The sequence below is a fragment of the Leuciscus leuciscus genome, assembly GCF_965113295.1.
Source record: "Leuciscus leuciscus genome assembly, chromosome: 21".
In the NCBI taxonomy this organism is placed as follows: domain Eukaryota; kingdom Metazoa; phylum Chordata; class Actinopteri; order Cypriniformes; family Leuciscidae; genus Leuciscus; species Leuciscus leuciscus.
Window position 1 is genome coordinate 4670573 of NC_138745.1, and position 27593 is coordinate 4698165.

General features: G+C 38.0%; 1 protein-coding gene across 1 annotated transcript; it reads left to right on the forward strand.

Annotated features, from left to right (window-relative positions):
* The first annotated feature begins 448 nt into the window (after window positions 1-448).
* Window positions 449-27421, forward strand: mms19 (MMS19 homolog, cytosolic iron-sulfur assembly component). Its single transcript, XM_082152092.1, has 31 exons — window positions 449-575; window positions 1910-1958; window positions 2170-2270; window positions 3164-3249; window positions 3901-3975; window positions 4808-4877; window positions 4984-5112; window positions 5249-5310; window positions 6254-6340; window positions 6509-6583; window positions 7328-7405; window positions 8417-8555; window positions 10690-10844; window positions 10983-11061; window positions 11669-11794; window positions 12613-12694; window positions 12808-12905; window positions 13160-13279; window positions 15388-15555; window positions 15659-15743; window positions 16639-16741; window positions 16959-17033; window positions 18336-18462; window positions 19148-19254; window positions 19902-19958; window positions 20036-20222; window positions 20860-20942; window positions 21022-21186; window positions 21283-21342; window positions 22477-22577; window positions 26929-27421. Exons 1-31 carry the CDS (start codon window positions 488-490, stop codon window positions 26957-26959), a joined length of 3048 nt encoding a protein of 1015 aa, XP_082008218.1. The 5' UTR covers window positions 449-487; the 3' UTR covers window positions 26960-27421.
* Window positions 27422-27593: the final 172 nt, after the last annotated feature.

Genomic DNA, 27593 nt, shown 5'->3' on the forward strand with positions numbered 1-27593 from the left:
TTTAGGAAAGCTCTGACTGCACTTTACAAAAGTCTCACATCTGTGTTTCAGAGTAGCCTACAGTATTCTCGTGATATAAGAAAATGTTTCCAATTAATCAGATACTAAACACTGCTAATCTTCTTTTATAGCAAAGACAGAATATTCAACATTTATTTTTCTTTATAATTGTCTTTTTCTCTCTCATTTTGGATTGACTTTAAAACAAACATGACAGATTTTAGTGCAGATTTTTTTTTTTATATATAAAAATAATACGTTATTTGACCTTATTTTCAAAACCTTTTTTTCCGGGGAAAAATTTTCATCTTTATTTGTAAATTTTTTTTTGGCAAAATTTGACATTCAAAAAGTCCAGAATAACCCTCATATATATTACCTTTCAATAACTGATCTTAAAAAAAAATGAGATTTCGCGGTGGTTGCAGCGGTTGTGCGCATGCGCGGAAGACTGAGTTTGAAGCTGCTGGCTGCTCTTGTCTTCAGGATGGCCGCGGATAACAGTTTGCTCCTGGGTTTAGTGGAAGAATTCGTGTCTGGACAGGTTGATAGCAAGGCTACAGAAACCGCTTCAGGTAGTTCATTCATTGGCATCTCTCGTGTTTGCTGTTTCTTGCCACTTTAAGCGCTGACCCTTAATTAAAGCTGTACGCGAACGCCGCGTGTGTGTGTATGAATGCCGTGAGCTAACCGCCACATCCTGTATCACACACACGCACTGTGGCTGCTGACAGCGGCTGAACACACAGATCAGACCTTTGTTAGATTTCCACAGTGTTTTTGCTTGATAATACCCCAAAACCAGGAGTTGCCATGGCGTTGTTTCTCTTTATTCAGGGCTTGTATGCTTGCCTTGCTAGTCTGCTAGCGGAGCCCCTCTGTGTGAACCTGACAGTGGACCCTGTGTTACTTCACTGTATTTATGTTCATTAACTCTAAAGCCTACACTTTCATATCTGATACGTGAAATTGTAAGGCTTCTAAATTATCAATATGATCAAAAACGTGCATGCCTTATGTCATCTTATTGACAGTTTATACTTTTTAGCAAGTAAAAGGCCTTTTAGAATAACAGTAAAAACGTCTACCTTCAGCTTGTGTCCTTTTGCTGTGGAAATCTTTAATGATTTTCAGATTACACTTTATTTTAAGGTGTCTTTATTACAGGGTAATATATTTAAGTAACGTTACTGACTACTGAGTAATATTAATTAACAACATGTAACGTTACTTACTACAGGGTTAGGGTTAGTTGCACGTAATTATGCATAATTTACTGTTATTACTATGGTAAGTATATGTAACAAGGACACTAAAATAGTGTTACTGGTTTTTATAACGTAAACATAAGAATAACTTTGATATTGTTAGTAATATTTCAAGATGAACACTTACTGGACTAAAGTGTTTATTTGATTATATCCATACATCATTTTAAGAGAAATCATGAAAATATCAAATATGCTGATTGAGAAACATTTATTTGTTCATCTCAATCATCTTTGTATTGCATTGCATTATATGTTTTAAAACTACAGTGCTTTGATCATAAAACTAAGTTTTTAAATATATATATATATAGAGAGAGAGAGTAATATTTTTTATGCATTTTATGCAAGTATTGTGTTATAAAGATCTCATAGATTTAAATTACAAGCTATCAGCATTTCATCTTACTTTTTGACCATATATATCAGCATCTGCATCAAATTGCATAATTTTGCTCAGTTTGGACCTGTGAATAAAACTGAGCTGTTTTTCCCCTGCATATTCTCACTATATAAGCCATAAAATCCTGATCTATCAAATACGATATAAAACTTATTTTTGAAAAAATGTGTTTACGGATTCAATAAAACCTTGTTGTTTCATATGTCAGGGTTAAACATGAGTTCATGTCTCTTTTAAGGTGTCAAGACTGGACAGTTCACAATTCTCCAGCTGGTTGAAGCATTGGGGTAAAGTAAACTTTATACGTTTAGAGAACTGAGTTTGTGGTGTCACCCTCCTCCTGCCTTTCTCTAGTATTCAAACTTAATATTAGTGCTGAATCTGATTTAAGGGTTGCATGTATGCCTGATATTTTATCTGTAGATTTTAGACAGCAGTGGTGATTGTGACAGCTGGAAATCCATTGTGCACCTTATTAATTTCGCATCCTCCATGCAGGTTGAGTCTGACCAGCTCTCAGCCTCATACTCGTGGCAGAGGAGTTCAGCTCCTGTCTCAAGTCCTGCAGGAATGCTACAGCTGCCTATCTGAGAGGGAGGGTGAGAGTTTTATGTCCTTTTCAATAGTTTTTCTTTTAATTAATTTAGCCAGCGCTGCATTGATAATCTATCATCAACCCTCTACAATGTGAGTAAATCACTCGCATATGTAGCTACGATTAATCGTGATTAATCGCATCCAAAATAAAAGTTTGTGTTTACATAATATGTGTGTGTGCACTGTGTATAATTATTTTGTATGTATACACATACATGCATGTATATATTTAAGAAAAAATTGTTATTTCTATATAAAATATTGATATTTCAATATAATATAAATTATATATACTCAAATATATGTACAGTATACATGCAAATATGTCTTAAATGTATACATCCATGTGTGTATATTTATACATACAAAATAATTATACACAGTGCACTGCACACACATATATTATGTAAACACAAACTTTTATTTTAATCAAACAACAGACTTGCTGCAAAAATCACTCAATGCTCTAACTTTGTAACTTTAATAATGATATATCTATATTTAATTTATTATTTTACATTTAATTCCTTTATTTAATTTCTGCACCTAATCTACCTGAAAAAATATGAAAAGCACTGTTTATTTAATTTGCATCTTTGTTCTGTTGTTTATTTCTGCTATTGCTTGTAGTTCACTATTTGTTCTTATTTTATTACAGACTGTTTACTTGACTTTAATAGTGTTTTAAATTTATATTGTATGTATATTATATTATATTATATGTAGATTTTTTTCAATTGCTTTGTTCTTGCATTGTAAAAAGTCTGGTGAGTAAAATAAAAAATGAACTAGCCACTGGCGACTCGAGCTTCAGTGTGTCCGTTGAGAGGGTTGTTCATGGTGGTCTAAATGACCTTTGACCGTGACGCATCTCACACACATGTTTTGTTTGCAGTGGAGGTCCTCATAGCTTTCTATGAAAACAGACTGAAGGATCACTATGTGATCACTCCGCATGTTCTTCAGGGTCTCAAGGCTTTGGTAAGTCGGAGTTCTTTTGCAATCAAATGAACATGTTATTAATGATCTGTTACTAGGCGTGTTTCCATTACAGATTTGCAATATTATTATTTAAATTTTTTCTAAATTTCGACAAAAAATTATTGCGAAATGACGGCGTTTCCATTAACCGATGTTATGCGACTAAAGCATATTTTTTTTCCTCTCGCAATGAGTCTGAAGCTGGCCGTTATTATTATTATTATTATTAATCAAAGGAGACGTATGTGTGTTATCCAAGCATTAATGGTAAGGAACGCCCCTTATACTTGAGAACGGCACATATGAGGAGTTTCTGGGTGTTTCTCCCTCAGATCTGCTTCGAGGTCTTGATTGTGGCATTTCTTTGAGGTTTAGAATCCAGTATTCCTGTAATTCTTTTGTCTTTTATGAATTGATTAAAGAACTCTGTCTCGTATTCTGTCCAAACATACGTCAGGTGACCTGTAAATGCGTGAAAGCTGTTACCATTGCATGCGAGTGTAAAAACTTTTTTTGCGATAAATGGGAGTTTTTGCGAAATTGACGTGTTTCCATTGGCCGTATTTTCAGTTTGCGCAATTTAAAGGGTAATGGAAACGTGGCGTATCAGTCATGGTCACCGTAATATGTCTAATTTTTGGTTCCTTTCAGACGAAATGCTCAGTTCTGCCTCCTGGTTCAGCTGTGTCCATTTTGAGATCCATCTTTCAGGATGTTCATGTTCAGGTGAATATTTTAGTATGAATGAATACATTTCACTCAGAAGTTGTCACGACTCAACAGTAAATACGTGCATGGAGTTGGCCTAGTCAGCTAGTAGTTCAGATTTTCACTCATCCTGCCACAAAAATTATGTATTTACACTATTGCTCAAAATACTGGGATCAGTAAAAACATTTTTATTAATACTTTTATTCAGCAAGGATGCATTCAATTGATCAAAAGTGCTAGTAAAAACATTTATAATGTCACAAAAGATTCTATTTGTTCTTTTGAACTATTCTTCATCAAACAATCCTGTAAGAAAAATTATCAGTTTCCACAAAAATATGAAGCAGCAACTGTTTTCAACATTGATTATAATCATAAATGTTTCTTGAGCAGCAAATCATCATATTAGAATGATTTCTGAAGGATCATGTGACACTGAAGACTGGAGTAATGATGCTGAAAATTCAGCTTTGATCACAGGGATAAATTATATTTAAAATATATTACAATTTAAGTTTAAGTTGTAATAATATTTTACAGTTTTTACTGTATTTTTTAATCAAATAAATGCAGCCTTGATGAGCAAAAGAGACTATTAAAGTTTTAAATTAATATGTTCTTGGATTCAATGGTAAACAAAACAATAACTGATTGTCATTCTTTAAATTGTATTACCTGTTCAGTTAAATGATATGTAATTTTACGTCATTGGCATATTTCAATCATTGACATGTTCAGTGCATCAATGCTGATTGACATCCTTATTGCTCTTAAGTCTCTAGACAGAAATCCTTTTTTAAAGACAAAGCGACAAACCATGGTTTGGTTTTCTAACTTGTTCCTACAGTCCTTGATGCTGGCGGAGCGATCATGTGTTTACAACATCCTCATCAGCCTAATGGAGTCCAGAGAGGAGGGTACGGTGTCTTTCTCACCCTTTATATTAACGCCTGTGCGTTGTCTGTATTTATAAGAGCTGGAACAGCACCAGTGTACAGTGCTCAGATATCTCTTGTTCCACAGAGCTCAAAGGTTTGGGTGCAGACTTTACATTTGGATTTGTGCAGTCAGTGGATGGAGAGCGAGATCCTCGTAACCTCCTGCTGGCGTTCCAGGTGGCCAGGAACATCATTCACAGGGGATACGATCTCGGTTAGTGCAGAATGGAATTACAGGCAATTAATGTATAGTAAAATATTAGTATAATCTAATGAAGTATTTAAAATATTTAAATACATTTCTGATATTTATTTGATTACTCACTTTTTTTTCAAAAATTTTTTTTCAGGTAAATTTGTAGAGGAACTCTTTGAAGTGACGTCCTGTTATTTTCCCATAGACTTTAGCCCTGTAAGTACTTCTATCTAACATGTTTCCTCGTTATAATTTCATTAACTTAAAAAACTGAAAAACTGAATTTTTGTAACTAATAATCTGAAATGATGATACTGTGTGGTTGAAAAGACTGTTTTTTGAAGCTGTTTCATACCTATACATAACACCTGTTCTCTCTGGCTCAGCGCCAACGCAGATCTGAATGTTCGCTGTGATCATAGGCTACTTGTCAAAGGTTTAATACTCATATAGTCAAATCGCTGTCATTTAGGAATTAGATCACGTGGGTGTTTGAATCGAGATCACGATCTATTAAAGGGATATTTCACCCGCTGGAATGATGAATGTGTATTTAAATTGGGTCATTTATGTAGTAGAAATGTGAAATTATTGTAGAAGTTGGTGCCTTCTAGACTGAGAAAGCCGGAAAATGTATTTTTGGCTCATGGGGATGAAAGACAACAACTCCCAGAATGCACTTGCTTCGCCTCCCTACGAGGACACGCCCAAGCCACGCCTACCGGTTACAGAGGGCAGTATCGGGAGAAATGATACAGCTAGGCTACTAGTCGACTGGAAACTGAAAAGACGGTATTTTATCGTGAGATCCCCCTATGGGCGAGTTGAAGACATGCGTAACGAGCTCCTCCTATTGGCTGTAGTCTCTCGCCTCTGGACACAAGAGCCTCTGATGAGCTAAATGATGATTTTTGCGTCATCAGAGGATTTTTTCCAGACACACAATACAGAAATCTCTGGTCTCAGGGGGACATGAGGGAGGGAAGCACGGTCATTCCAAAATACTACCGGGTTTCTACTGATACAAAGCTTAATGCTAATCGGTGAAGCATCCCTTTTAACTATTAACCATGCAGTTGTAGTACATACTATCAATTGCACAAACTCTTTAAGACTTGTCAAACTGAATTTCTATTACTGTTCCTCTGTCTGTTCTCAGCCACCCAATGATCCTCATGGGATCACACAGGATGATCTAATTCTTTCTCTACGAAATGTTCTTACTGGGACGTCTCGGTTTGCTGAGGTAGGACCTAAACTCAATAAGCCTTTGTTTAGCATTATACTCAATGGTTGTGTGTATCAATTGACTGGAAATTATGCAAATAGTTCAATGAATGGAACTTGTGTGTGTGTGTGTGTGTGTGTGTGCGTGCGTGTGTGTTTATTGTGTTTTGTATCCTTTCCTTGACAGTTTCTGTTACCATTGATCATTGAGAAGCTGGACTCAGATGTTCAGAGTGCCAAAGTGGACTCCCTGCAGACACTGGTACAGACTCTGCACTCACTGGATTATAATTCTTCACTGTTGATTCTGCTTCCGGATTGAGATTTTACATTGGTCATCATGACCCAACACAGTACAATCTGCTTATTGTACAAAATAATAGAATTTTATATTATAATTTTCAAGAAAGAGGACATGTCTGCCTAGTTTGACTAACTTTCAGATTCTCTTTTATTATTTAGATAAGCAATCTGAATCTAATACAGCATTATGCATGATTATATGTTGTTTTATTATTTGCATTTAGCATTATTTTTTTCCCTGATGACAGAGCCGGAAATGTGACCCACCATTTGAGAACCACTGTTATATAGCTTTCATTTACATTTATGCATTTGACAGATGCTTTTATCCAAAGCAACTTGCATTGTTTTTAAGCTACACATTTAATCAGTTCATGCATTGCCTGGGAATCGAACCCATGACTTTGGCATGTTAGCACAATGCTTTACTTGTTGCTCTGGCTGAAAATATCTTCTGAAAACAATTAAAAAACGGTTACACTTTATTTTGATAGTCCAAATTAGACATTCTACTACCTGTCATTGGAGTATTAGTAGATTAAGTTATGAGTAGGGCTTGTAGAATAAGTTGACACTTGTACTTGCAAAGTTACTTATAGTCAGTAGAATGTCTAAAGTGGACAATCGAAATAAAGTGTTACCTAGAAAATATGTCTTAGTTTACTGTGCTATAAATAAACTGTACACTATTCTTCTGTTTTAGGCCGCCTGTGGTCTGACATACAGCCATAAAGAGCTGGCAGAATTCCTCCCGGGCCTTTGGAGCTCGATACGGAGAGAGGTAAGAGAGAACGGCATAAAACAATGGGTGCAGGAACTCACAGGTGCTTTTCTCATATTAGTTTAACACATTTCCCACCACTTTATGCCAAGATTTGAAGCTTCAAATTACTTGTGTAATGCCGAAGCTTCCTGAAAAGTCATGACAAAGGCCGCATTTACATTACATGGTTCAAGGGACCCAATTCCGATTTTTTTTTCTTTTTTTTTTCTTCTCCTCCCATGTGGTACAGATCGAATATGATCTGTGATATGCTTGATAAACAGGAAAAAAATCACATGGATTTATTGCTTGAAAAACTTGAATGTGCAAGTACCGAATACTGCGAGTAATTAAAAAAATGTGCTTCCACTTAAGAAGTGAGTTATTACTTTCAATACAATACATTAAAGAGTTTCTCTATCTTGCTGTAGCTAAAAATAGCTGTTACATGTACATACTATTATTTATTTCTTTGTTCCACTTCAATCAAATCGTGGATACAAGCACTTAGGGACACTGTATTTCACAGGGTTTTTTTTAAACTAGGGTTTTGTGGATGTAAAAAAATTATAAATAAATATAATAATAATAAATTAGTTAAATATGACTTAATATATGAATTAAGTAATTAGGAGTTGAAAATAATCATTAGCTATAAACTCTATATGCTGCGCATCAGTTGCAGGATTTGTATTGTAACTATGTTTGACTGCATTGTCCCTGTTAAATAAATAAACAAACAAATAAATAAATAAAAATAGAATTTGATGTTATTAGTATTTCCTTCAGTAATAGTGAATAATAACTTGATAGATGGTATTTCCCAGATAATATTGAATACATTTTTTTATGTATTCCAGATGAAAATAAATAGTTTCACAGGATAATTGGGTCTTTATACACAAAAGCATATTGCTGTCTTTTTCATTTCAGGGAGGGGGTCATTATATCTGGGTGTCCGTGGCATAAACCGTTTGATATCTTAGCTGTGTAGTATATGTGACGTTTGAGTTTATGTCCTGTGTGCAGGTGTTCCAGACGGCCAGTGAGAGGGTGGAATCAGCCGGTCTGTCGGCTCTCGCTGCGCTGACGTCCAGTCTGTCCCGTTCTGTGCTCAGTTCAGACTCGGAGGATTCCCTGCAGGTGTTTCTAAACCTCGTCCTCAAAGGTATCTGCAAATGGTGGATTCACACAAGTCTGGATGTAGGGCTGGGCGATTTTGGCTAAAATCATAATCGCAATTAATCAAACAAGTTACCTCGATTACGATTATTGAACGATTATTTAAAAAAAAAAATCCTATGTCACTGGCAAGGCTTATACTGTAAATACGTTCACGGTTATTTTTTCTAATGAAAGAGTTAGGGATGTCCCGATACCACTTTTTCACTTCCGATACGATACCGATGCCGCAGCTTTGGCTATTTGCCGATACCGATATCAATCCGATATCTTTATTTTATTCTTGAACTAATACTACTAATAATAAAATATATGGAAGCACTTTCCTCAATTAGCCACATAAAACCATCTCACTCAAATGGAGAACAAATACTTCTCCAGTATATCCACAACAACAGTTGATAATGAAAGACTGCCACCCTTTATTCAAAAGGCCTTGAGATATGTTTGGTAACCTGAATGAATTTAAAATTAATTTGCTATATTTCAGATCAATATATTTGTTTCCTTAAAATTTTAATTAACTTTAACTTCTCATCTGAATTATAAATAATTTATTTCTGTATAAAATAATACTACCATTAAAAACATTTGATTTTATTTTTTAATCAATGTAGAATGTGTAACTTAAAAATAAAAAGATTAGTGCTCTGTTTTAGGACAAGACATGAAAACCAATGCAATATGATGAATGTCCAAAAGATGAGATCATTTTTGCTTTTTGATAATTTGATTTAAAAAAAATGTACACTGTGTGTGTGTGTGTGATTTTGGTTGGGTGACAGTTGTAGGTTACAGTTTGACAAGAGTTTACAGTTTGACAAAAGCACAATGTTTTACACAAATATAAGTAGGCTGAACACTTTGCAGTTTTAATGATGTCCTGTATGAACAAATTGACGTTGATGTTATAATGACGAATGATGTTTTTATGTTTCCACTGTTCGATCGCGCCCGTGCCTCTCTCTCTCTCTGACACACACATTCCAGCATTGCAATCTTGACATCGCAGCCTGTTCATTATGCTGCGTTCACAGCAAACGCGAATAGAGCGTCAAATTCGCGTCTATCGCGTCTAGTTCTACGCTTAAACATTTTGAATCCATTCGCGCGTCCAAAGCGAATAGGACGCGCGTAAGCGAGCGTTTGAAGCGAAATAGACGCGCGTTCAGGGACGGGGCGGAGTCAAGTGACTACACACGCGGTAATATGTTTTAAGGGGAAAGTACACACACAGTAGGCGGAAATATTAATAGGATTAAAAAACCGAAATAACCGACTTGGTAAAATTACGTCGGTTACAGGCTCTGAATTTCGGTTTCGATTACTTTTCGATTAATCATCCAGCCCTATCTGGATGTTCTCTTAGTAGTGTGTTGGTTTAATGCAAGAATGATACATAAAGAGTAAAAATAGCTGATCATGCAAAATTATGAGTGAGCACATCTTTGCATGATTATTCCTGGCTAAAAAGTTAAAGATGTCATATTATGCCCTTTTACAAAGTCTTGATTTAGTTTTTTAAGCTCTACTAGAATAAGTTTTCATGCTTGTGTTCAAAAAACACATTATTTTCCTCATATTCTCCATTGTTGCAGCTCCTCTCTTCCCAGTCTGTCAGTAACGCTCTGTTTAGTTCCTGTCTCTATGAAGCCCCTCCTTCTGAAAAGCACACTGTGCTCTGATTGGTCAGCTGGATCAGTGTGTTGTGATTGGTCAAACACTTCGAGCGTGTTTGGAAATGTCCCTCCCCTTACCATAACCGCCAGTTTAACACACTACTAACTCAACCAGGCCCCGCCCCTTTATTCTGCGTATGAATTATTTAAATGAGGAATGTTGTGACGTGTTCGTTCCCGGAAGAAAACTAAAGACTACAAGTTTCAGGGAGTTCAGAAACACTGACACTCATATAGAGAATAATTCTCTTTGGGAGGCCTTGCACTTTACTCAAACACCAACATTACATACTAAAGACAGATGTAAAAAAGCATAATAGGTCATCTTAACTATCCAGACAAAGAAGACTGATCAGACTCATAACTATCATCTCGATATGCGTATCAGTGCCGCCCAGGCTTGTTCTATCATCTCACTTTGTGTGTGTCTTGTCCTCTCAGACTGTCAGCACCATCTCTGCGAACCAGACCTAAAGCTGGTGTGGCCCAGTACCAAACTCCTGCAGGCCGCCGCCGGAGCCTCATACAGAGCGAGTCTGATAGTGTCGGCTGCCGTCATCCCGGCCCTCCTGGAGCAGTATAATAACAGGACACAGGTAGTCTCTTGAAGCAATAGTCTCCGCACATGGCTTTTTTCTCAACATGTGCTTTAAGTCCTGCTGCATATGTATTCAGAAATGCTGAATTGACTCTGTGCTGTAATGCATAATTCATTTGAGTGTATCTTTCTACAGTGTGCTCAGCGGCGCACCCTGCTGGAGGTTCTGCAGGGTTTCGTTCAGCCCTCCCCGCTCAGCCGGCCTGCAGATGGAGGTATGTGACCAGATAACATGCTCAACACATTCACCTCCACACTTATAGTGACCCATACCGTTAGATCTCATGCATACTGAGACTTTTTACAACTTTGTTTATGTGCATGCTTGGTGGAAAGAGTCTATAACATGTTTTAAAGGTCCCATATTGTCAAAACTGAAATTTCCTGGCTTTTTTCATGATAACAGAGATCTAGGGGATATGTAACTACCATATAAGTTTCAAAACAGTCGATCCACAGACAAATGCACACAGCCTGCATAAAGTAGCTGTGCCTTTTCACGAGCCGTTGTTACTTCCGTATAAATGTAATGTCAGAACTACTCAGTCACTGCCTTCAGTCTCCACCACCACCAATCGTGGGTCACTCAGAAAACAACAGGCCAATCAGAAGAGAGGCTCATGAATATTAAGTAGACAGGCCAAAATCGACCTGTTCTTGGCAGAGTTCCTGAGAAAGGAGCTGTAAAAATATATTGAGATGGTTTTTGGTACTTAGACCGCAAATATATATTCTTAAGGACATCAAAATATGGGACCTTTAAATGTTTGTTTAATATTCAGTGTTGATGCATTTCTCTCTCTGTCTCCTGCATGTACGCAGTGGAGAGTGTATTGGTTGCGTTTCAGCAGTCTTTGTGTAGCGTGGTGTTTTCTGCACTGGCGGAGTCTAGTGCTGGTCTACAGGTGACAGCCACACGTGTGCTTACTGCACTGGGACAGCAGCCCTGTGAGTCGACACACTGCATTTCTGAAAGACATTACTACTTTAATTCAGCAAGGATGCATTGAATTGATCTAAAGTGACAGCAAAGACATTTATAATGTTATAACGATTTATAAATACTGTTCCTTTGAACTTTATATTCATCAAAGAATCCTGTAAAAGAAAAAATCATGGTTTCCATTAAAATATGAAGCAGTTCAACTGTTTTTTTTTAGCATAATAATTAAACATCTTTTTTTGAGCAGCAATGCAACATATTAGAATAGTTTCTGAAGGATCATGTGACACTGAAGACTGGAGTAATGATGCTGAAAATTCAGGAATAAATTACATTTTAACAATATTACAATTGAAAATTATTTTCTTTTTAAATCTTTTAAATTGTAATATTTCACAATAATGTATTTTTATCAAATTGGTAAATTGGCAGCCTTTGTAAACATTTTATATTCATTGTATTTAATATGTATTTCATGAATATAAAATTAACTTGTATGTATAAGGTTTAGGTTACACTTTATTTTAAGGTGTCATTGTTACAGTGTAATTATATATTTAAGCACTGAGTAATATTAACAGCATGTACTTACTATAGGGTTAGGGTAGGATCAGGATTTGGTTCAGGGTTAGTTGCATGTGATTATGCATAATTTACTGTTATGGTAAGTACATGTAACATATGGAACAAGGACACTGTAAAATAAAGTGTTACCAAGGTTTATTTATTTAATTAGTTTCTGAAGACTGAATAAATGTGGGCGGTCGAAGGATAACATGCTCATGGTGTGTGTGTTACGTCACTCTTGTTTTGCTCCTCACAGGCTTGTTGGCTCAGACAGATGTTGAGAAAGCTGTTGATCATTTGACCAGACTCATTCTGGAGGAAGAAGATACTCAAGTGAGGTAGTTATCGCACGGGGAGATCATAGGAGAGGAAGGGTGTCTTTAATGTGTTTACATCTTTATCTGAATTATTCCTTGAGAGCTTTTCCCACACTGACATTTCTGTCTCTCAGTTTGGCTGTAGTGGAGTGTTCAGGCTCTCTGGCTCATCTGCATCCCAAAGCCTTCATCTCCAGGATGATTCCTCGGCTCAAGGAAGAGATCCTATCAGGTGAGACCCAGTGCGTGCACACACACACACACACACACACACAGACAAGGCACACTCACAGACACACACACACACACACAGACAGACAGACAGACAGACAAGGCACTCACAGACACACACACACATAGACACAGACACACACACACACACACACACACACACACACACACACACACACACACACACACAGACAGACACAGACAGACACACACATTGCAGTTTAACAGATGATCTGGGACTACTTTCCTCTACAGAGTGTAACGCAGCTGTGCGTCTGCGGTGTGTGACGGCGGTAGCGTCTGTGTCGTCTCAGCTCAGTGTTGTGCAGGAAAGCACCCCCGTCCTGCTACAGGTGCTGGCCTCAGCCCACACAGGTACACATTCATTCTCATAATCACTTTTGAAAAATTGTCAGGGTCCCCTCGGGTCCTTAAATCAGTTGTATCAAATTTAAGACCATCAAAAGTCTTAAATATCTTAAATGGTATAAGAAAAGTCTTAATTATCATTTCAAGAGGTCTTTAATTTGGGAACAGAAAAATAGGATGTGACTTAATGTAATTATTATTAAAGTTAAAAAGGCTATGATTTAATTGAGCGCTCGTTTCTACGGGCTCGCGGTTTCAGAATAGTTCGCAATCAAATTTGCTTATGATCTACTTTTTATGAATTATGACAATGTTTAGCTTATAGTGATGGGAGAAACAAATGATTCGTTCGAAACGCCACACGCTGCTGAACCCTACTGGTCAGAACAGTGGAAATGTGCCAAACATGCATAAAAACATCTTTTACAAACACATTGCAAATGTTTTATTGAAAGTAAAATTGATCAAATGTAATTAACTAATCATCTAATAAGATTTAATATCAAGTGTCTGTATAAAATGTTATTTTATCAATTTTCAGCGCTTGTTTTGTTTGTTCCATGGATCGCTCAGCTAAACAGGCCAATAATAGACTAAAAACTTCTATTATTCATATTAATTATACTAATGTCTCATTAAAATGTCTACAAATGTATAAAACTGATCAGAGGTCAGGCAGAAAGTTAAAACCATATAGACACTTGTTCAAAGGTTCGCCGCTGGGGGGCGTTAAAGATAAATGTTAAAGATTGGCAACTGTAAAAATAAAGTGGAGCACGTTGCGTTCCCAAAAACCCTGAATCATGAACTGCTCGCATGCAAGTAAGCACAGTGATATGCTTCACTCTGAATGGTCAGACATAGGGCCCTATCTTACACCCGGCACAATGCAGCGCCAAGCGTAACAATTGTCTCATTTGTTTTTTGCTAGTTTCAGCCTGACGCAGTTATCATTTTCACATCCTGCGCCACGTTGTTTAAATAGCAAAAGCATTTGCGCCCATTTGTGCGCCCATGCTGGTCTGAAAACGAGGTGTGTTCTGGCGCATTGGCGTGTTGCTATTTTGAGGCAACAGAAATAGACTGAGCCATTGATCAACTGAAACCTGGTCTAAAGTCAATGGCACACAATTTTTTTTGTTCTTTAAAGAGCGCATTAGTAATGTGCACCTATAGGTGGGTTCACAACGCGCGTACACTCTGCTTATTGCACACACAGGGACACACAGCAGCACACAAACATGCCAAATATTTAAAATAAAAGGATTACAATGTAAAAATTATTATTGTGTACATAAAGATATGGTGAATCCGGCTTGTCCCGTAGATGTCCTGCTTGCACACTTTTACCTCGCGCACGAGCAGATCCGTTTGCGCTCTGGAGATGCGTTCGGCCTTTCCACTATCAAATTCCGTCATGTAAATAGCGAATCTGCCATGGCACGAGCGCAACTGGCATTTAAAGGGAATGGGAGATGAGACTCTGATTGGTTTAACGCACGCAAATCCCCAAACACACTCATTACTCATTATGAGAATAGGGACAACCCTTTTAAACCATGCGCCGGGAGCGCCGACCATTTTTCCCGTCGTTAAACTAGCAAAAGTGGATTGGGACACGCCCTAAGAGAACTTGCGCCGTGCGCTTTAGACCATATGCTTAGATCGTTAAAATAGGACCATATATATTAATAATATGATATCACAGCATTTTGTGATTTAAGTGCACTAAGCCATATCGCACTTAGTTCGATTAACAGATACTTTATTAAAGCAACAGTGCAAAACAAAATGTTAGAGATCTTCTGGTATAATGATACGTATACAAATATTTTCGGTTCATTATTAATCTGGCGGAACAGATTTAGTGGTGATTACTGGGGAACACTGTAATAAATATCATAAATCTGGTTATTCCTGTTCTGTTTGCTGATTGGTCAGTACATTTGGCAGTATCTCACAGTTTCTTGTACTTTATGGATTGATTATTTGATTCTGATACAAAGTCAAGTCCTTTGTTTATATAGCACTTTATGCAATACAGATTGTTTCAAAGCAGCTTTACAGTGAAAAACAGTAGCTAATATACTGATGACATGTTGTTCATCTTTCAGGGAGCTGCAGTTTCTCCGTGGAGGAAGTGAGCGCTGTATGCATCAGTTTGCAGCGGATAGCAGCGCACGCACGTGACACTGAGGAGATCGGACGATTCTTTCATAGCAACATCATTCCACGACTTTTAGGACTGGCGTTACAGGCAGCGCTGCAGAGTAGAGACTCGGGTCAGTGTTTGTCATGATTTTCTGGTGTGTGTTTGTCATGATTTTCTGGTGTGTGTTAGTGTTTGTGCTATTTGTAGATGTAACTGTGGGTTTGTTTCAACAGGTCACAGTAGTCCACTCACAGATGAAGCTGTTCTTTCTGCTTTAGTTCCGGTCATCAGTACGGCCTGTGCTGCGTTACAATCAGAGTGAGCCACAATTATACACAATCATATATTATATTATGTGACTGATGTGACTTTCAGATGTATACTGGAAATTAGGGCTGGGTATTGACAGTTTCAAGAATCAAGATTCATTTTGATTCTGATTACAAGCTTTTTGAGTCGATACCAATTACGTTATTGATTGATTTGAATTAGTGCTGCCAGTCGATTACAAAATTTTTACTAATTACTCTCACATTTTTCTGTAATTCAATCGCACCTAACATTTAACATTTTTAATGTATTTTTATATTGTAATAATTTCACATTTAAACAACTTGTGAATTAAGTGAACTTAAAATAATCTTCACATAAAGCCATTATAATAAATGTCACATTTACCTGCCCATCAATATACCAGGCCTCAATATAGTCTATTTGCCCAGTCAGATTTTTACTCGCCCTGTCAAAATGCACAAAAAGTTATTGTTTTCGTTGTTTTTGACCCATGTAACCTTGTAAACAGTGCTTTAAGCTTTAAGATCTGAGGCATATGACGCGGATCTAACACACATCCCATTTTCTCACAACTCTACTACATTTAAGACTTAATTGAACTCATTTAAGACTGTACTTGCGAGGGTACTCGACAAAACGGGCATTTTGGCATAATTTTGTTTGTTTTGTCCATTCAAGCGCAGACCAAAACAAAAACGGACATTGTTTAGCATTGTTTCTCGGAGAAACATGTAAACTTAGAATGTTTCCTAAATATCTGCAAACATATTATGGTATTTTTGTGCTTTAGTACAGTCAAAAAGTGACATACTGCACCTTTAATCAAAATGAAGATAGATTAAAAAAGATTAGTCATTATGATTAACCTAATGAAAAAATATACACATTTTTGAATACAAGCCTTCTTGATTTCTTATAGATCAGCGTCCCGCATGGCGGCCCAGGCTGTTTCTCTGTTCCTGGATGGAGATGTGTCCTTTCTGCCAGAGAATGCCTTCCCTTCCCAAATCCAGTTGCTCCAGGTGTGTGACAAGATCAATCACACTCAACAGTCAGGTTTACATTTGCCAATCCAGATTAACTGAGCTCGACTTCAATAAGAGATTCTGTTCTGGGAGATTTGTGAATGGTGGTCTAATGTCTCTCTCGGATCATCAGTATCTACTCAGTGTCCTCCCACAATTCAGCAAGTGTCAGTGGATGATTCTCTGGTTTGTGTGTGTGCTGCTTCTCCCACAGAGCCAGGCTGAGTCTCGGGGGCCGTCTCAGTTGGTGTGTCTGCTGATGGCCTGTGTTTGCTCTCTTCCACGCAGCGTAAGTTAAACTCTTATCTCACTCTCATCAGAATATTCATTTAGTACAGTGTTTTCTACAGAGCTCGTTATTCTACAGGCTGCACTATTCTCTCTTCTGATAAAAATAAATAAATCACAATTACTTTTTAAAATGCAACTTAATTAGTTGTGCAGGGCTGCACAATTTGGTCTTTTTTTTTTTTAATGATTGTATAGCAATGACTATTATTTATATATGTGTCTATATACATACACAAAATAAAATAGGATATAAAAAAACAATAATAATAGTAATTGTTATTTACATTATATTTTATATTTTTATTGTAACATTTCACTGTAAAATAAAAAATATAATAACAATGAACAATTTTATTTTACAGTTTAAAAATAAAATAATTATATGTATGGTTGTTTCTAAATATGACTATAATAATAATATAAATAATAGTAATAATTATTATTATATTTTTATTTAAAAATACAAACTGTAAAATTGTAATCCTAATATTTCTGGCTGTCGTAAAGGGATAGTTCTCCCAAAAATGTATATTCTGTCATCATTTACTCACCCTAAAGTTGTTCCAAACCTGTATGAGTTTCTTTCTTCTGCTGAACACAAAAGGAGATATTTTAAAGAATGTTGTTACCAAAAAGTTGATGGAGGCCATTGAAGTATTTTTTCCATCAATGTTGTTTGTTTAACCATATTCTTTAAAATATCATCTTTTGTATTCAACAGAAGAAATAAATGCATACAGGTTTGGACCAGTTTGAGGGCGACTAAATGAGTAAATCACACTATAGTTTAGGGTCCAATTCTCACTATTAACTACGACTTTTGCCTCAATAAACTTCTAATTACTGTTTATTAATAGTTAGTAAGGTATTTGTTAAGTTTAGGAGTTGGGTGATTAAGGGATGTAGAATATGGTCATTAATATGTGCTTTATAAGTACTAATAATCAGCCAATATCCTATGCATACTAATAAGCAACTAGTTAATAGTGAGAATTGGACCCTAAACTAAACTGTTACCGTATCTTCATGTTTGGGTAAACTATCTCTTTAATTTTCAAACATCCAAAAAAGCTTTATTTTAGATGCAAAACCACAGAATAATTGATTCTCATTAAAAGTTTGGGAAGCTGCGGTTCTCATGGAAACTGAGACTTGCACTTTGGAGTGCATTCGTACATTGGCTGAACCAAAATAAATATTTTTAATGCAATTTGAGCGTAAGAAACACTAATTATGGGGCTGTTCATGTCAGATGTTGTAGCTATTGTAAAATATTTTCATTTCATCAATTCCACAACAGGTGGATATCCCTGAGATTGACAGGCTTCTGGTCCAGTTGGAAGATCTGATCTGTACGTGTTCACACCTGTTCTCCTACACGTTTGCAGCGAAATGCTTCGCTGGATTGGTCAACAAGAGGCCGGCAGGTACGATGGTTTTGTCTTCTTCCTATATCACATGCACTGAATTTTGTGCTACATGACCTAGGGCTGTGTAATTAATCGTAATTGATTTTCGATTTTGGCTTCTAACGATTGAAAAAAAGATAATCGAGGTAAATCGGTGCACTTTTGTTCCTCCCTGAGCCAAACATCAAAATTAGTCGAAAAAGTAAGTGTTGTAAAATGCAATCCACTGTTGCTAAACTTGCTTGATATTAAAAGTGCATTAAAAGAATAGACAGCCTAAAGACAAGAAAATATAAGGCATGCCTCGCTCTCGGATTCACCAGTACAATGGTGGGTAATGAACAGAGACCACAGTGTTGCGTGCCTCAAAATATTAGCTTCTGATGGTATGAAGCTAGACCAGTTAAGACGCCACTTCCACATCACAAAAACAAAGAAAAGCCTGTTGAAGTTGAGAGTTTGTTGCACTGTATTAATTAAAATGTTTCAAATAAATCCTACAGGATTTTGCATGCAAGGTCATGTCTGAGAGAGTCTTTATGTTGGTGGGTGCTTTAATATATTTATCTCTACAAAAGCTTTGGGAACCACTGCCTCTTTTCTATCAATGTAGGTCAGTGGAATAATGAGTGGGTTATTTGAGCTCTGGAGTTGATTTACCTGATCTGCATTTCTCGTATGCTGTGTGTGTGTGTGTGTTCAGGTGAAGCTCTTGACGCAGTGCTGGAGAGAGTGTTAAAGAGGATCAGTGTAGAGCTGGAGAACGGTTCCTCTTCCCAGCGAACACAAGCGTTCACACTGCTGCTCTGGGTAATGACCAAATCAAGAGAGTACTGTCTGTCTTCCATTGTTCCACTGTTTTGAACAGATTAAATGCAGGATTTTATGCACATAAACGCTGATCAACACACATACATATAGATCAAACAAAAGCTTAAAGGGCTATAATGCCCTTTTCACAAGATGTAATAAGTCTCTGATGTCCCCAGAGTGTGTATGTGAAGTTTTAGCTCAAAATACCCCACAGATATTTTTTTATAGCATGTTAAAATTGTCACTTTTTGAGGCTGAGCAAAAACATGCAGTTTTTGTGTCTGTCCCTTTAAATGCAAATGAGCTGCTGCTCCCGGCACAGAGCTTTATGTATTAGCTGATGTGGAGTTAACTATCATCTAGTTATTGATTAGCATATTCTGTCATGATAATCTATAAATCGCGTTCCAGGGGGCGGGGTTTATGTACATTTTAGGGTATGTGATGTCACTAAACCGTGAAGAAGCTCATTGTAGTCCATACCAGCCGTTAGTTGTAGTCCCTAAAAAGCGATTTCCGAACTTTGAGCGTCGTAACTTTGCAGATGTTGTTTATGCTCAAACAGCAACATTACACACTAACTAAAGTTAGAAACGTGAAATCATGTTTGATGCACTGAGTTTCCACCTTTTTCTTTTGTATAGGTGGCCAAAGCCCTCCTGTTACGGTACCATCCGCTATCAACAGCCCTGACTGACAAGGTAGGGGTTTTTTTCTAACCCCAGTCATTTTCCGAGGCTCAGTGTTTGAGTGGTCTCCCTCTGTCCTCTGCTTTCAGCTCTTTGCTCTGTTGAGTGACCCGGAGTTAGGATCTCAGGCGGCCGATGGCTTCTGCGTCCTCATGAGCGACTCTCCAGATGTGCTCAATCGCAGCTGCCACGCCGACGTACGCATCATGTACAGACAACGCTTTTTTGCTGAAAACTCAAGCAAACTTGTTGAAGGCTTCAACTCAGCAGAGCAGGGTACCTCCATTACCACTTCCTGTCTTAACCACCGAGAGGACGGAATCACTTTGCTTGCTTTGCATCTACAAATAGGCTACCACTCAACATTTCATTATAACATCTCATGTTTTTGAAAGAGTTTCTGATGCTCAGCAAGGCTGCAATTATTTGATAAAAAAAAAGAAGTAAAAAACAGTAATATTGTGAAATATCATTGCAATCTAAAATAACTGTTTTCTATTTGTAATATATTTTGAAGTTTAATTTATTCCTGTGATCAAAGCTGGATTTTCAGCATCATTACTCCAGTCTTCAGTGTCACATGATCCTTCAGAAATCATTGGAATATGCTGATTCACTGCTTAAGAAACATTTCTGATTATTATCAGTGTTGCAAAGAATAAGATAAGAACTATTATTAATAATTGAATACAAATAATCAAATCATAATATTAGAATGATTTCTGAAGGATCATGTGACACTGAAGACTGGAGTAATGATGCTGAAAATTCAGCTTTACATCACATGAATAAATTACATTTCAAAATATATTCAAAAAGAAAACAGTAATTTTAAATTGTAATAATATTTCACAATATTGCGGTTTTACGTTTAACTTGACCGGTTGTGTAAATAATTTCTGTTGCTCCACAGAGAAGAAGTCTTGTTATTTGAAAGCCCTGTCACACATCGTCAACAACCTTCCCAGAGAAGTGCAGCTGTCAGAGCTTCCTGCAGTGAGTTGAGTTCGCTGTGTTTTCAGACGTGTGGAGTGTTACGCAGTGTGTCGAGTGTGTCCTGTGCTGTTCTCTGCAGCTGCTGCCGCTCCTGCTGGAGGCGCTGTCGTGTCCCGATCGAGAGGTCCAGTTCTCCACCCTGTCCTGTATGCAGCCGGTGCTGCTGGAGCCCCCGGAGGCCCTCAGGAACCAGCTGGAGGCGCTGTTCTCACGCATGCTGGCCCTCACCTCCAGCCCTCACATGGTACATGGTGGACCAGTGCTCTGAGCAGTCGCATGTGATTCTAGTCGATCTGTTGACAGCGATTGCCTAATTTTGACTTTATCTTCACTCTGACAGAAAGTGAGAATTGCATCGATCCGCTGCGTTCATGCTCTCTCTCGCCTGCCTGAACATGTGGTAAGAGAAGACGTTTTTAGGGCTAATTGATGCTGAGCGTTTTATTCGACTTTATTTAAAAATATATATTAATCATAAAAAAGTATTATATTTTGATCTCAAATTGTTTTTAAGTTGTGATTTCAAGGGCTGAAAAATTATTAAATTAAATTGTGTGTATATATATATATATATATACATATATACGTGTGTGTGTGTGTGTGTGTGTGTGTTGACACACATATACATATATATACATACATATACATATATACATATATATATATATATATATATATATATATACACACATATATATATATATATATATATATATATATATATATATGTATATGTGTGTCCACACACACACACACACACACACACATATATATATATATGTGTGTGTGTTGACACATATACATATATATATATATATACATACATATACATACATATATGTGTATATATATATATATATATATATATGTGTGTGTGTGTGTGTGTGTGTGTGTGTGTGTTGACACACATATACATATATACACACACACACACACACCATTCATGTTTGGGGTCAGCAAGATTTTGTACTTGTAAGTATCTTCTGCTCATCAAGGCTACATTAATTTGATCAAAATACAGTAAAAACGGTAATATTGTGAAATATTGTTACAGTATAAAATATGCTGATTTGTTGCTTAAGAAACATTTCTGATTATTATCTATGTTGAAAACGGTTGTGCTGCTTCATATTTTTGTTATCTCTTTTTTTTTTTTTTTCAGGATTCTTTGACGAATAGAACGTTCAAAAGCACAGCATTTATTTGAAATGGAAATCTTTAATTAAATTATATAAATGCCTTTACTGACACTTTCGATTAATTTAACGAATCTTTGTTGAATAAAAAGTCTTAATCTCAGACTGATCCCAAACAATTAAGCTTTTCTCCTGAAGAAGAAACAACAACATGTTGTTATATTGCACTTCTGATAATAAGTTGTAGCCCTGAGAAAAGTTATGGCTGCAATGTGTAAATAATTTCTTCTTCGGAATAACATGCTCAGATGATTTATGCACAATGAGAACGAGAATAAATCACGCTGACTTTAAAGTCACAGATCTGACTGTCGTTTATAGTGTTGTTGTCTGTTTAGGTCCTGCCGTTCCGTGCCAGAGTGCTGAAAGCTCTCGCTGTGTGTCTGGATGACAGAAAGAGGCTGGTGAGGAACGAGGCTGTGGCGGCTCGAGGGCAATGGTGAGGCAGAGCACATTCAAACCCTGCAGGTTTCACACGCCGTGTTCTCACTGTCGGGCCGAAGCGAGTGTGCTAGTGCGTGCCAGGGCTAGTCGCGTTTCCACCGTCACTTTCGGGGCTTCCTCTGGGCCAACGGCCAGGGATTTTAGACCCGCCCGAATACCTTGGTTTAAAGTGGGCCAACTGGGGCTTGAGGAGTGGTTACGAACAGTTTACCTGAGTCAGGAGACGGTCGACATCACTGCTAACATTTCACATGTTATTATCTTACCAGCTAACTTTAAAGGGGGGGTGAAACACTCAGTTTCAGTCAATCTCATGTTAATCTTGAGTACCTATAGAGTAGTATTGCATCCTTCATATCTCCAAAAAGTCTTTAGTTTTATTATATTTATAAAAGAAAGATAGGCTGTACCGAGTCTTTCCGGAAAAACCGAGCGGCTGGAGGCGTGCCGTGTGGGCGGAGCTAAAGAATCACGAGCGCGAATCACACACACAATACATTGCATCCTCCATAGATACATTAACTATACGTGATCATGTTGTTTACTTGCTGTGCTTACGCGCCGATAGCTAACAACACACAGACATTGGAAGCAGTTTTACTCACCGCCTGCGGTTCCAGCGCACGACCGTGAACCTTTATCGTTGGGACTGCTCCATCCTTAAGCATTAGACGATCTGCAAATCCGGCGTCGAACTGGGCCTTGTTTATAAAACAATCATCGTCGAAATGCAGGGAACAACCAAGAACACTTGCACAACTCCGTTGATGACTTCCCTAAAGCCGAGCACAGCGCTTTGATGGGCGTACTGCTTTCGCTCTCTCGCTCTGGTCTACGGGTGCGCGCGCGCCCTTCCAGGAGAAGTGCCCTTAGGACCCGTATAAGGAAATTCCGCCCCATCTGACCTCACACAGGCCCATACTCGAAAAAAACTTTCCGAAACTTGTGACAAACCGGAAGGAGTATTTTTGGCACAGAAATACTCCATCAAACGTACAACTTAATTTTGGAAACTTTGTCCATGTGCATGGGAATCCAACTCTTTAACAGTGTAAAAAACTCAGTATGCATGAAATAGCATTTCACCCCCCCCTTTAACATTTTTAACATTTAAAAAAAAATTCAGTTCAAAACTCACTTTCAGACACCAGCGAGCATTTGAAATAACTTCCTTGCGATCCGATGGGGATTCTGATCACCGTATGAGGCAGAAACATATTTATATACGATGCTAAATGCTACTTATGCTAACCGTACACATTATGTTTATGGAAAATAAATACCAGAGACTGCTTGAAGAACGTAGAAAAATCATACATGATAATAATGTGTATTTATCTGTGTCTTCCCTGTGCCTTTGTTAATAGATACCGGACTAATGCATCCACACATGTCATAAAACACATGCGCTTCGGTTAACTCGTATAACTCATCATAACTCCTGTTTTCTTCTCATGAGCTTCCTCTGTTTCTCCGGCTGAAAGGATAACAGTATAGTAGTGAGACCGGAGAGATCGCTCAAACCTCCTCAGAGCGCATCATTTCGTGGACAATTAATAGAAATGCTCACTCTTTCTTTCTAAAGTGACGTGTAAACGATTTTAAACAATTTTTCAAAATGTGTGGATTTAAAAGCCTTGAAAGGGATATTTCACCGCTGGAGAGATGAATGTGTATTTCAATTGGGTCATTTATGTAGCGCAGCGCTTCTGGGTTGTACGTCAGAACGGAGGCTCACTATTGGCCAGCATCACACACAAGACCAGCGTCGGCCAATAGTGAGCCTCCGTTCTGACGTACAACCCAGAAGCGCTGCGCTGTTAAACTACGTGAACTCACTCAGAAGAAAATTAATAGCTGAGTAAAGTCTTTATTTTTGTTTTGTTTTCCACACAAAAAGTATTCTCGTCTTAACTTAAGGTTGAGCCACTGTAGTCACTTGGACTATTTTAACAATGTCTTTACTAACTTTCTGGGCCGGCAAGTTTCAATAACATAGAAGCCTATGAAGGAGTGAGACAGCTCTCAGATTACATCAGAAATATCTTAATTTGTGTTCTGAAGATGAACGAAAGTCTTACAGGGTTTGGAACAACATGAGGGAGAGTAATTATTGACAGAATCTTCATTTTTGGGTGAACAATCCCTTTAAGGAAAGACCAAACGCTGGCTTCGGTCATGCTCACTTTGCAATCTAGCTAGTTTTAGTCAGCTGGTGACAGGTCGTTCTATGGAGGCGTGTTTAGGGCAGGTTTTGGGGTAGTGCTGCAAGGCTATAGAGAGCCTAAGTCCCGCCCCTCCGCTTCCGGCTCATGGGACCTTATTTCGGAAAAAATATATATGGTAGTCAATGGCGAGAGACAACTTATCTTTTTATTCCGTCTGAACTGTGCCCTGAATTACACATATGATGTTTGTCAATTTAAAAGATAATTATGAAAGTCAAGAAAGTCGCAGTTTGTCATAAAACAGAAGAGTAACATTTAGTTTTATGTGAAAATCGCTCAGTGAACTACATCTCTCGTCTCGCACCATGTACGTATGTGTGCAGTCTGGTACCAAACACTCAGGCATGACGGCGTAACGTTACCATTATAACTTAAAGGACAATTCCGGTATTTAACACTTTGAGTCTATTTTGAAGTTTGTTTTGGATGAACAAGAGTGGTGGACAAAGACATTTTGACAATGGTTCCTGTCTCGACTTTTTGACTATTTTAGATTTGCCCATGACCGCTTTAGAATGGGAGTCTATGGCCATGCACAAACATGCCCTTAAAACAACCCTTAACGTTCGTTTTCAAAACTGTTCAACTCATCGAGTGGTTAGTGGTGTTCGTTGATGATTAAAAACAAATATAGCGGCGCAATGTATGATTTCAATCCGTTTATTTTTCTACAGTGGAACTATTTTTTCAGATACCTCACAACCGCGTATAAACTTCCGCTCTTCGGCAACTTCCGTTGCTCTGCTCACGCTAGCCTTCTGAGAGACAGAGAACCGAGCGAAAAGACCGAAAAGACTACAACCAAATGTAAACAGCCCCCTTTCCGTCTCCGGTCGCGCAGTAATATCAACGAGCAATGAGTCCTCCAACGGAAATCAATGGGATTTTACAAAATGCCAAATAAAACACGACAGAAACTGTATTTCGCTACGCTACTTGTTTTGGAACATCAACGAACACCACTAACCACTCGGTGAGTTGCACAGTTTTGAAAACGAACGTTAAGGGATGTTTTAAGGGCATGTTTGTGCATGGCCATAGACTCCCATTCTAAAGCGGTCATGGGCAAATCTAAAATAGTAAAAAAGTCGAGACAGGAACCATTGTAAAAATTTCTTTGTCCACCACTCTTGTTCATCCAAAACAAACTTCAAAATAGACTCAAAGTGTTAAATACCGGAATTGTCCTTTAAGTCTTATGTCTTATAACGTAAGACTATAGAAAAAATGACAGACGTTAGCTTCAGTAAAGTGAGCTTCATTCATTGAGAGAAAAGGTATGACGTCACATGTGCGCCTTTTGGATTTGTGGTCTTTGTAATTACGTATTTTCACAGTCTTACACCTCAACAGTTTTACATCAAACTGTGACTTTCTTGGCTTTAAAATGTATCTTTTAAATTGACAAACATCATATGTGTAATTTAGGGCACAATTCAAACGAGATCAAAATATTTGTTGTCTCTCGCCATTGACTACCATACAATATTTTTCCGAAATAAGGTCCCATGGTGGTCAACCGGAAGGGGAGGGACTTAAGGGGGCCGCACACCGGACGCGCAGCTCAGCGCCACGTCACGTCTAGGACAACTCTCACCTGAAAATCCGATAACATCAGCAATTTTCTGATTTCTGTAAATAAATATAAAACTAAATGTATATTGCAGCACAGGGTGAAGTCCGTATATACATTAACTACGATTTGAGACACATAAATGTAAATTTAATATAAAATTATGTAAATGGCGCTCTGTGGCGCGCCAGGATTTTGAACACGGTCCTGAGCCGTTGCTGGGCGCCGCGGACAGACGGCGAAAGGCGCTGTCGGTGTGTGTACTCTCATAGAGAATAATGTGTTCGAATTTAAAAGACGTGGCGCGGCGCTGCGCTGCGCTGAGCTGCGCGTCCGGTGTGCGACCCCCTTTAGGCTCTCTATTGGCCCAACAGTGGAAACACAACTTGATTTTGGGCTCAGTGCTTGAAGTCCGAGGCTATTGGCCCGACAGTGGAAACACAACTTGATTTTGGGCTCAGTGCTTGAAGTCCGAGGCTATTGGCCCGACAGTGGAAAAGCGGCTACTGACAAACAGCATCTAATATTGCTTTCCTCATCCACAGGTTTTTGTTAGGAAGCCCCGGAGGAAGATGAACAGATGACCCAGATCACCGCTCACAGCCTTTGATTTTACTTCCTTATCCCCTTTTTTATGATGTGGCATGAGGTTGTCCTCCCTGGCCACAACAACGGCTGAACAAACTGTCGGCAGCCGAGAAGTGCTTGAACACGAACCCCAGTGATGCTCTTTCCAGCCGGACCTTCAACAGCGGACGCAAGAGTAAATCACACACACACACACACACACACGCCACAGCGCATCGTGCGCTACTATCATTTCTTCAGTCACGTCGTGTCCATATTATAGGAATGTTAGATGCAGGATCTTTGAATGTGCCGTTGATACGACTGTCCTGATGTCAGTATTTTTAAGCTGATGTTTCGTTAGACACAAGCTTGGTTGTTCATTTTCTCAAGACTGACTAAACTGATGCCAAGAATATAAACAATATTTAAATGTCAAATAACCTGTCAATAAAACTTTTTGTAAATGTGTAGATTGTGAAGCAGTGAATTAGTTATTAATGGGCCGTTTCGAAGATTTAAGTCAAACGTAATGTGTTTTACAACTAAAGGTTTATTGTGGTAATGTGCTCTGTCCTAATTTCCCAGTTGGAAGTGATGTTTTATATCACACCAGTTCATTTGTACAGTAAGTGCCGGACTG

Coding starts and splice junctions, on each gene's coding strand:
- mms19 (XM_082152092.1), top strand. CDS start 488: ATGGCCGCGGATAACAGTTTGCTCCTGGGTTTAGTGGAAGAATTCGTG. Junction 576..1,909: donor GGCTACAGAAACCGCTTCAG/GTAGTTCATTCA, acceptor GTCTCTTTTAAG/GTGTCAAGACTGGACAGTTC. Junction 11,062..11,668: donor CAGCCGGCCTGCAGATGGAG/GTATGTGACCAG, acceptor GCATGTACGCAG/TGGAGAGTGTATTGGTTGCG.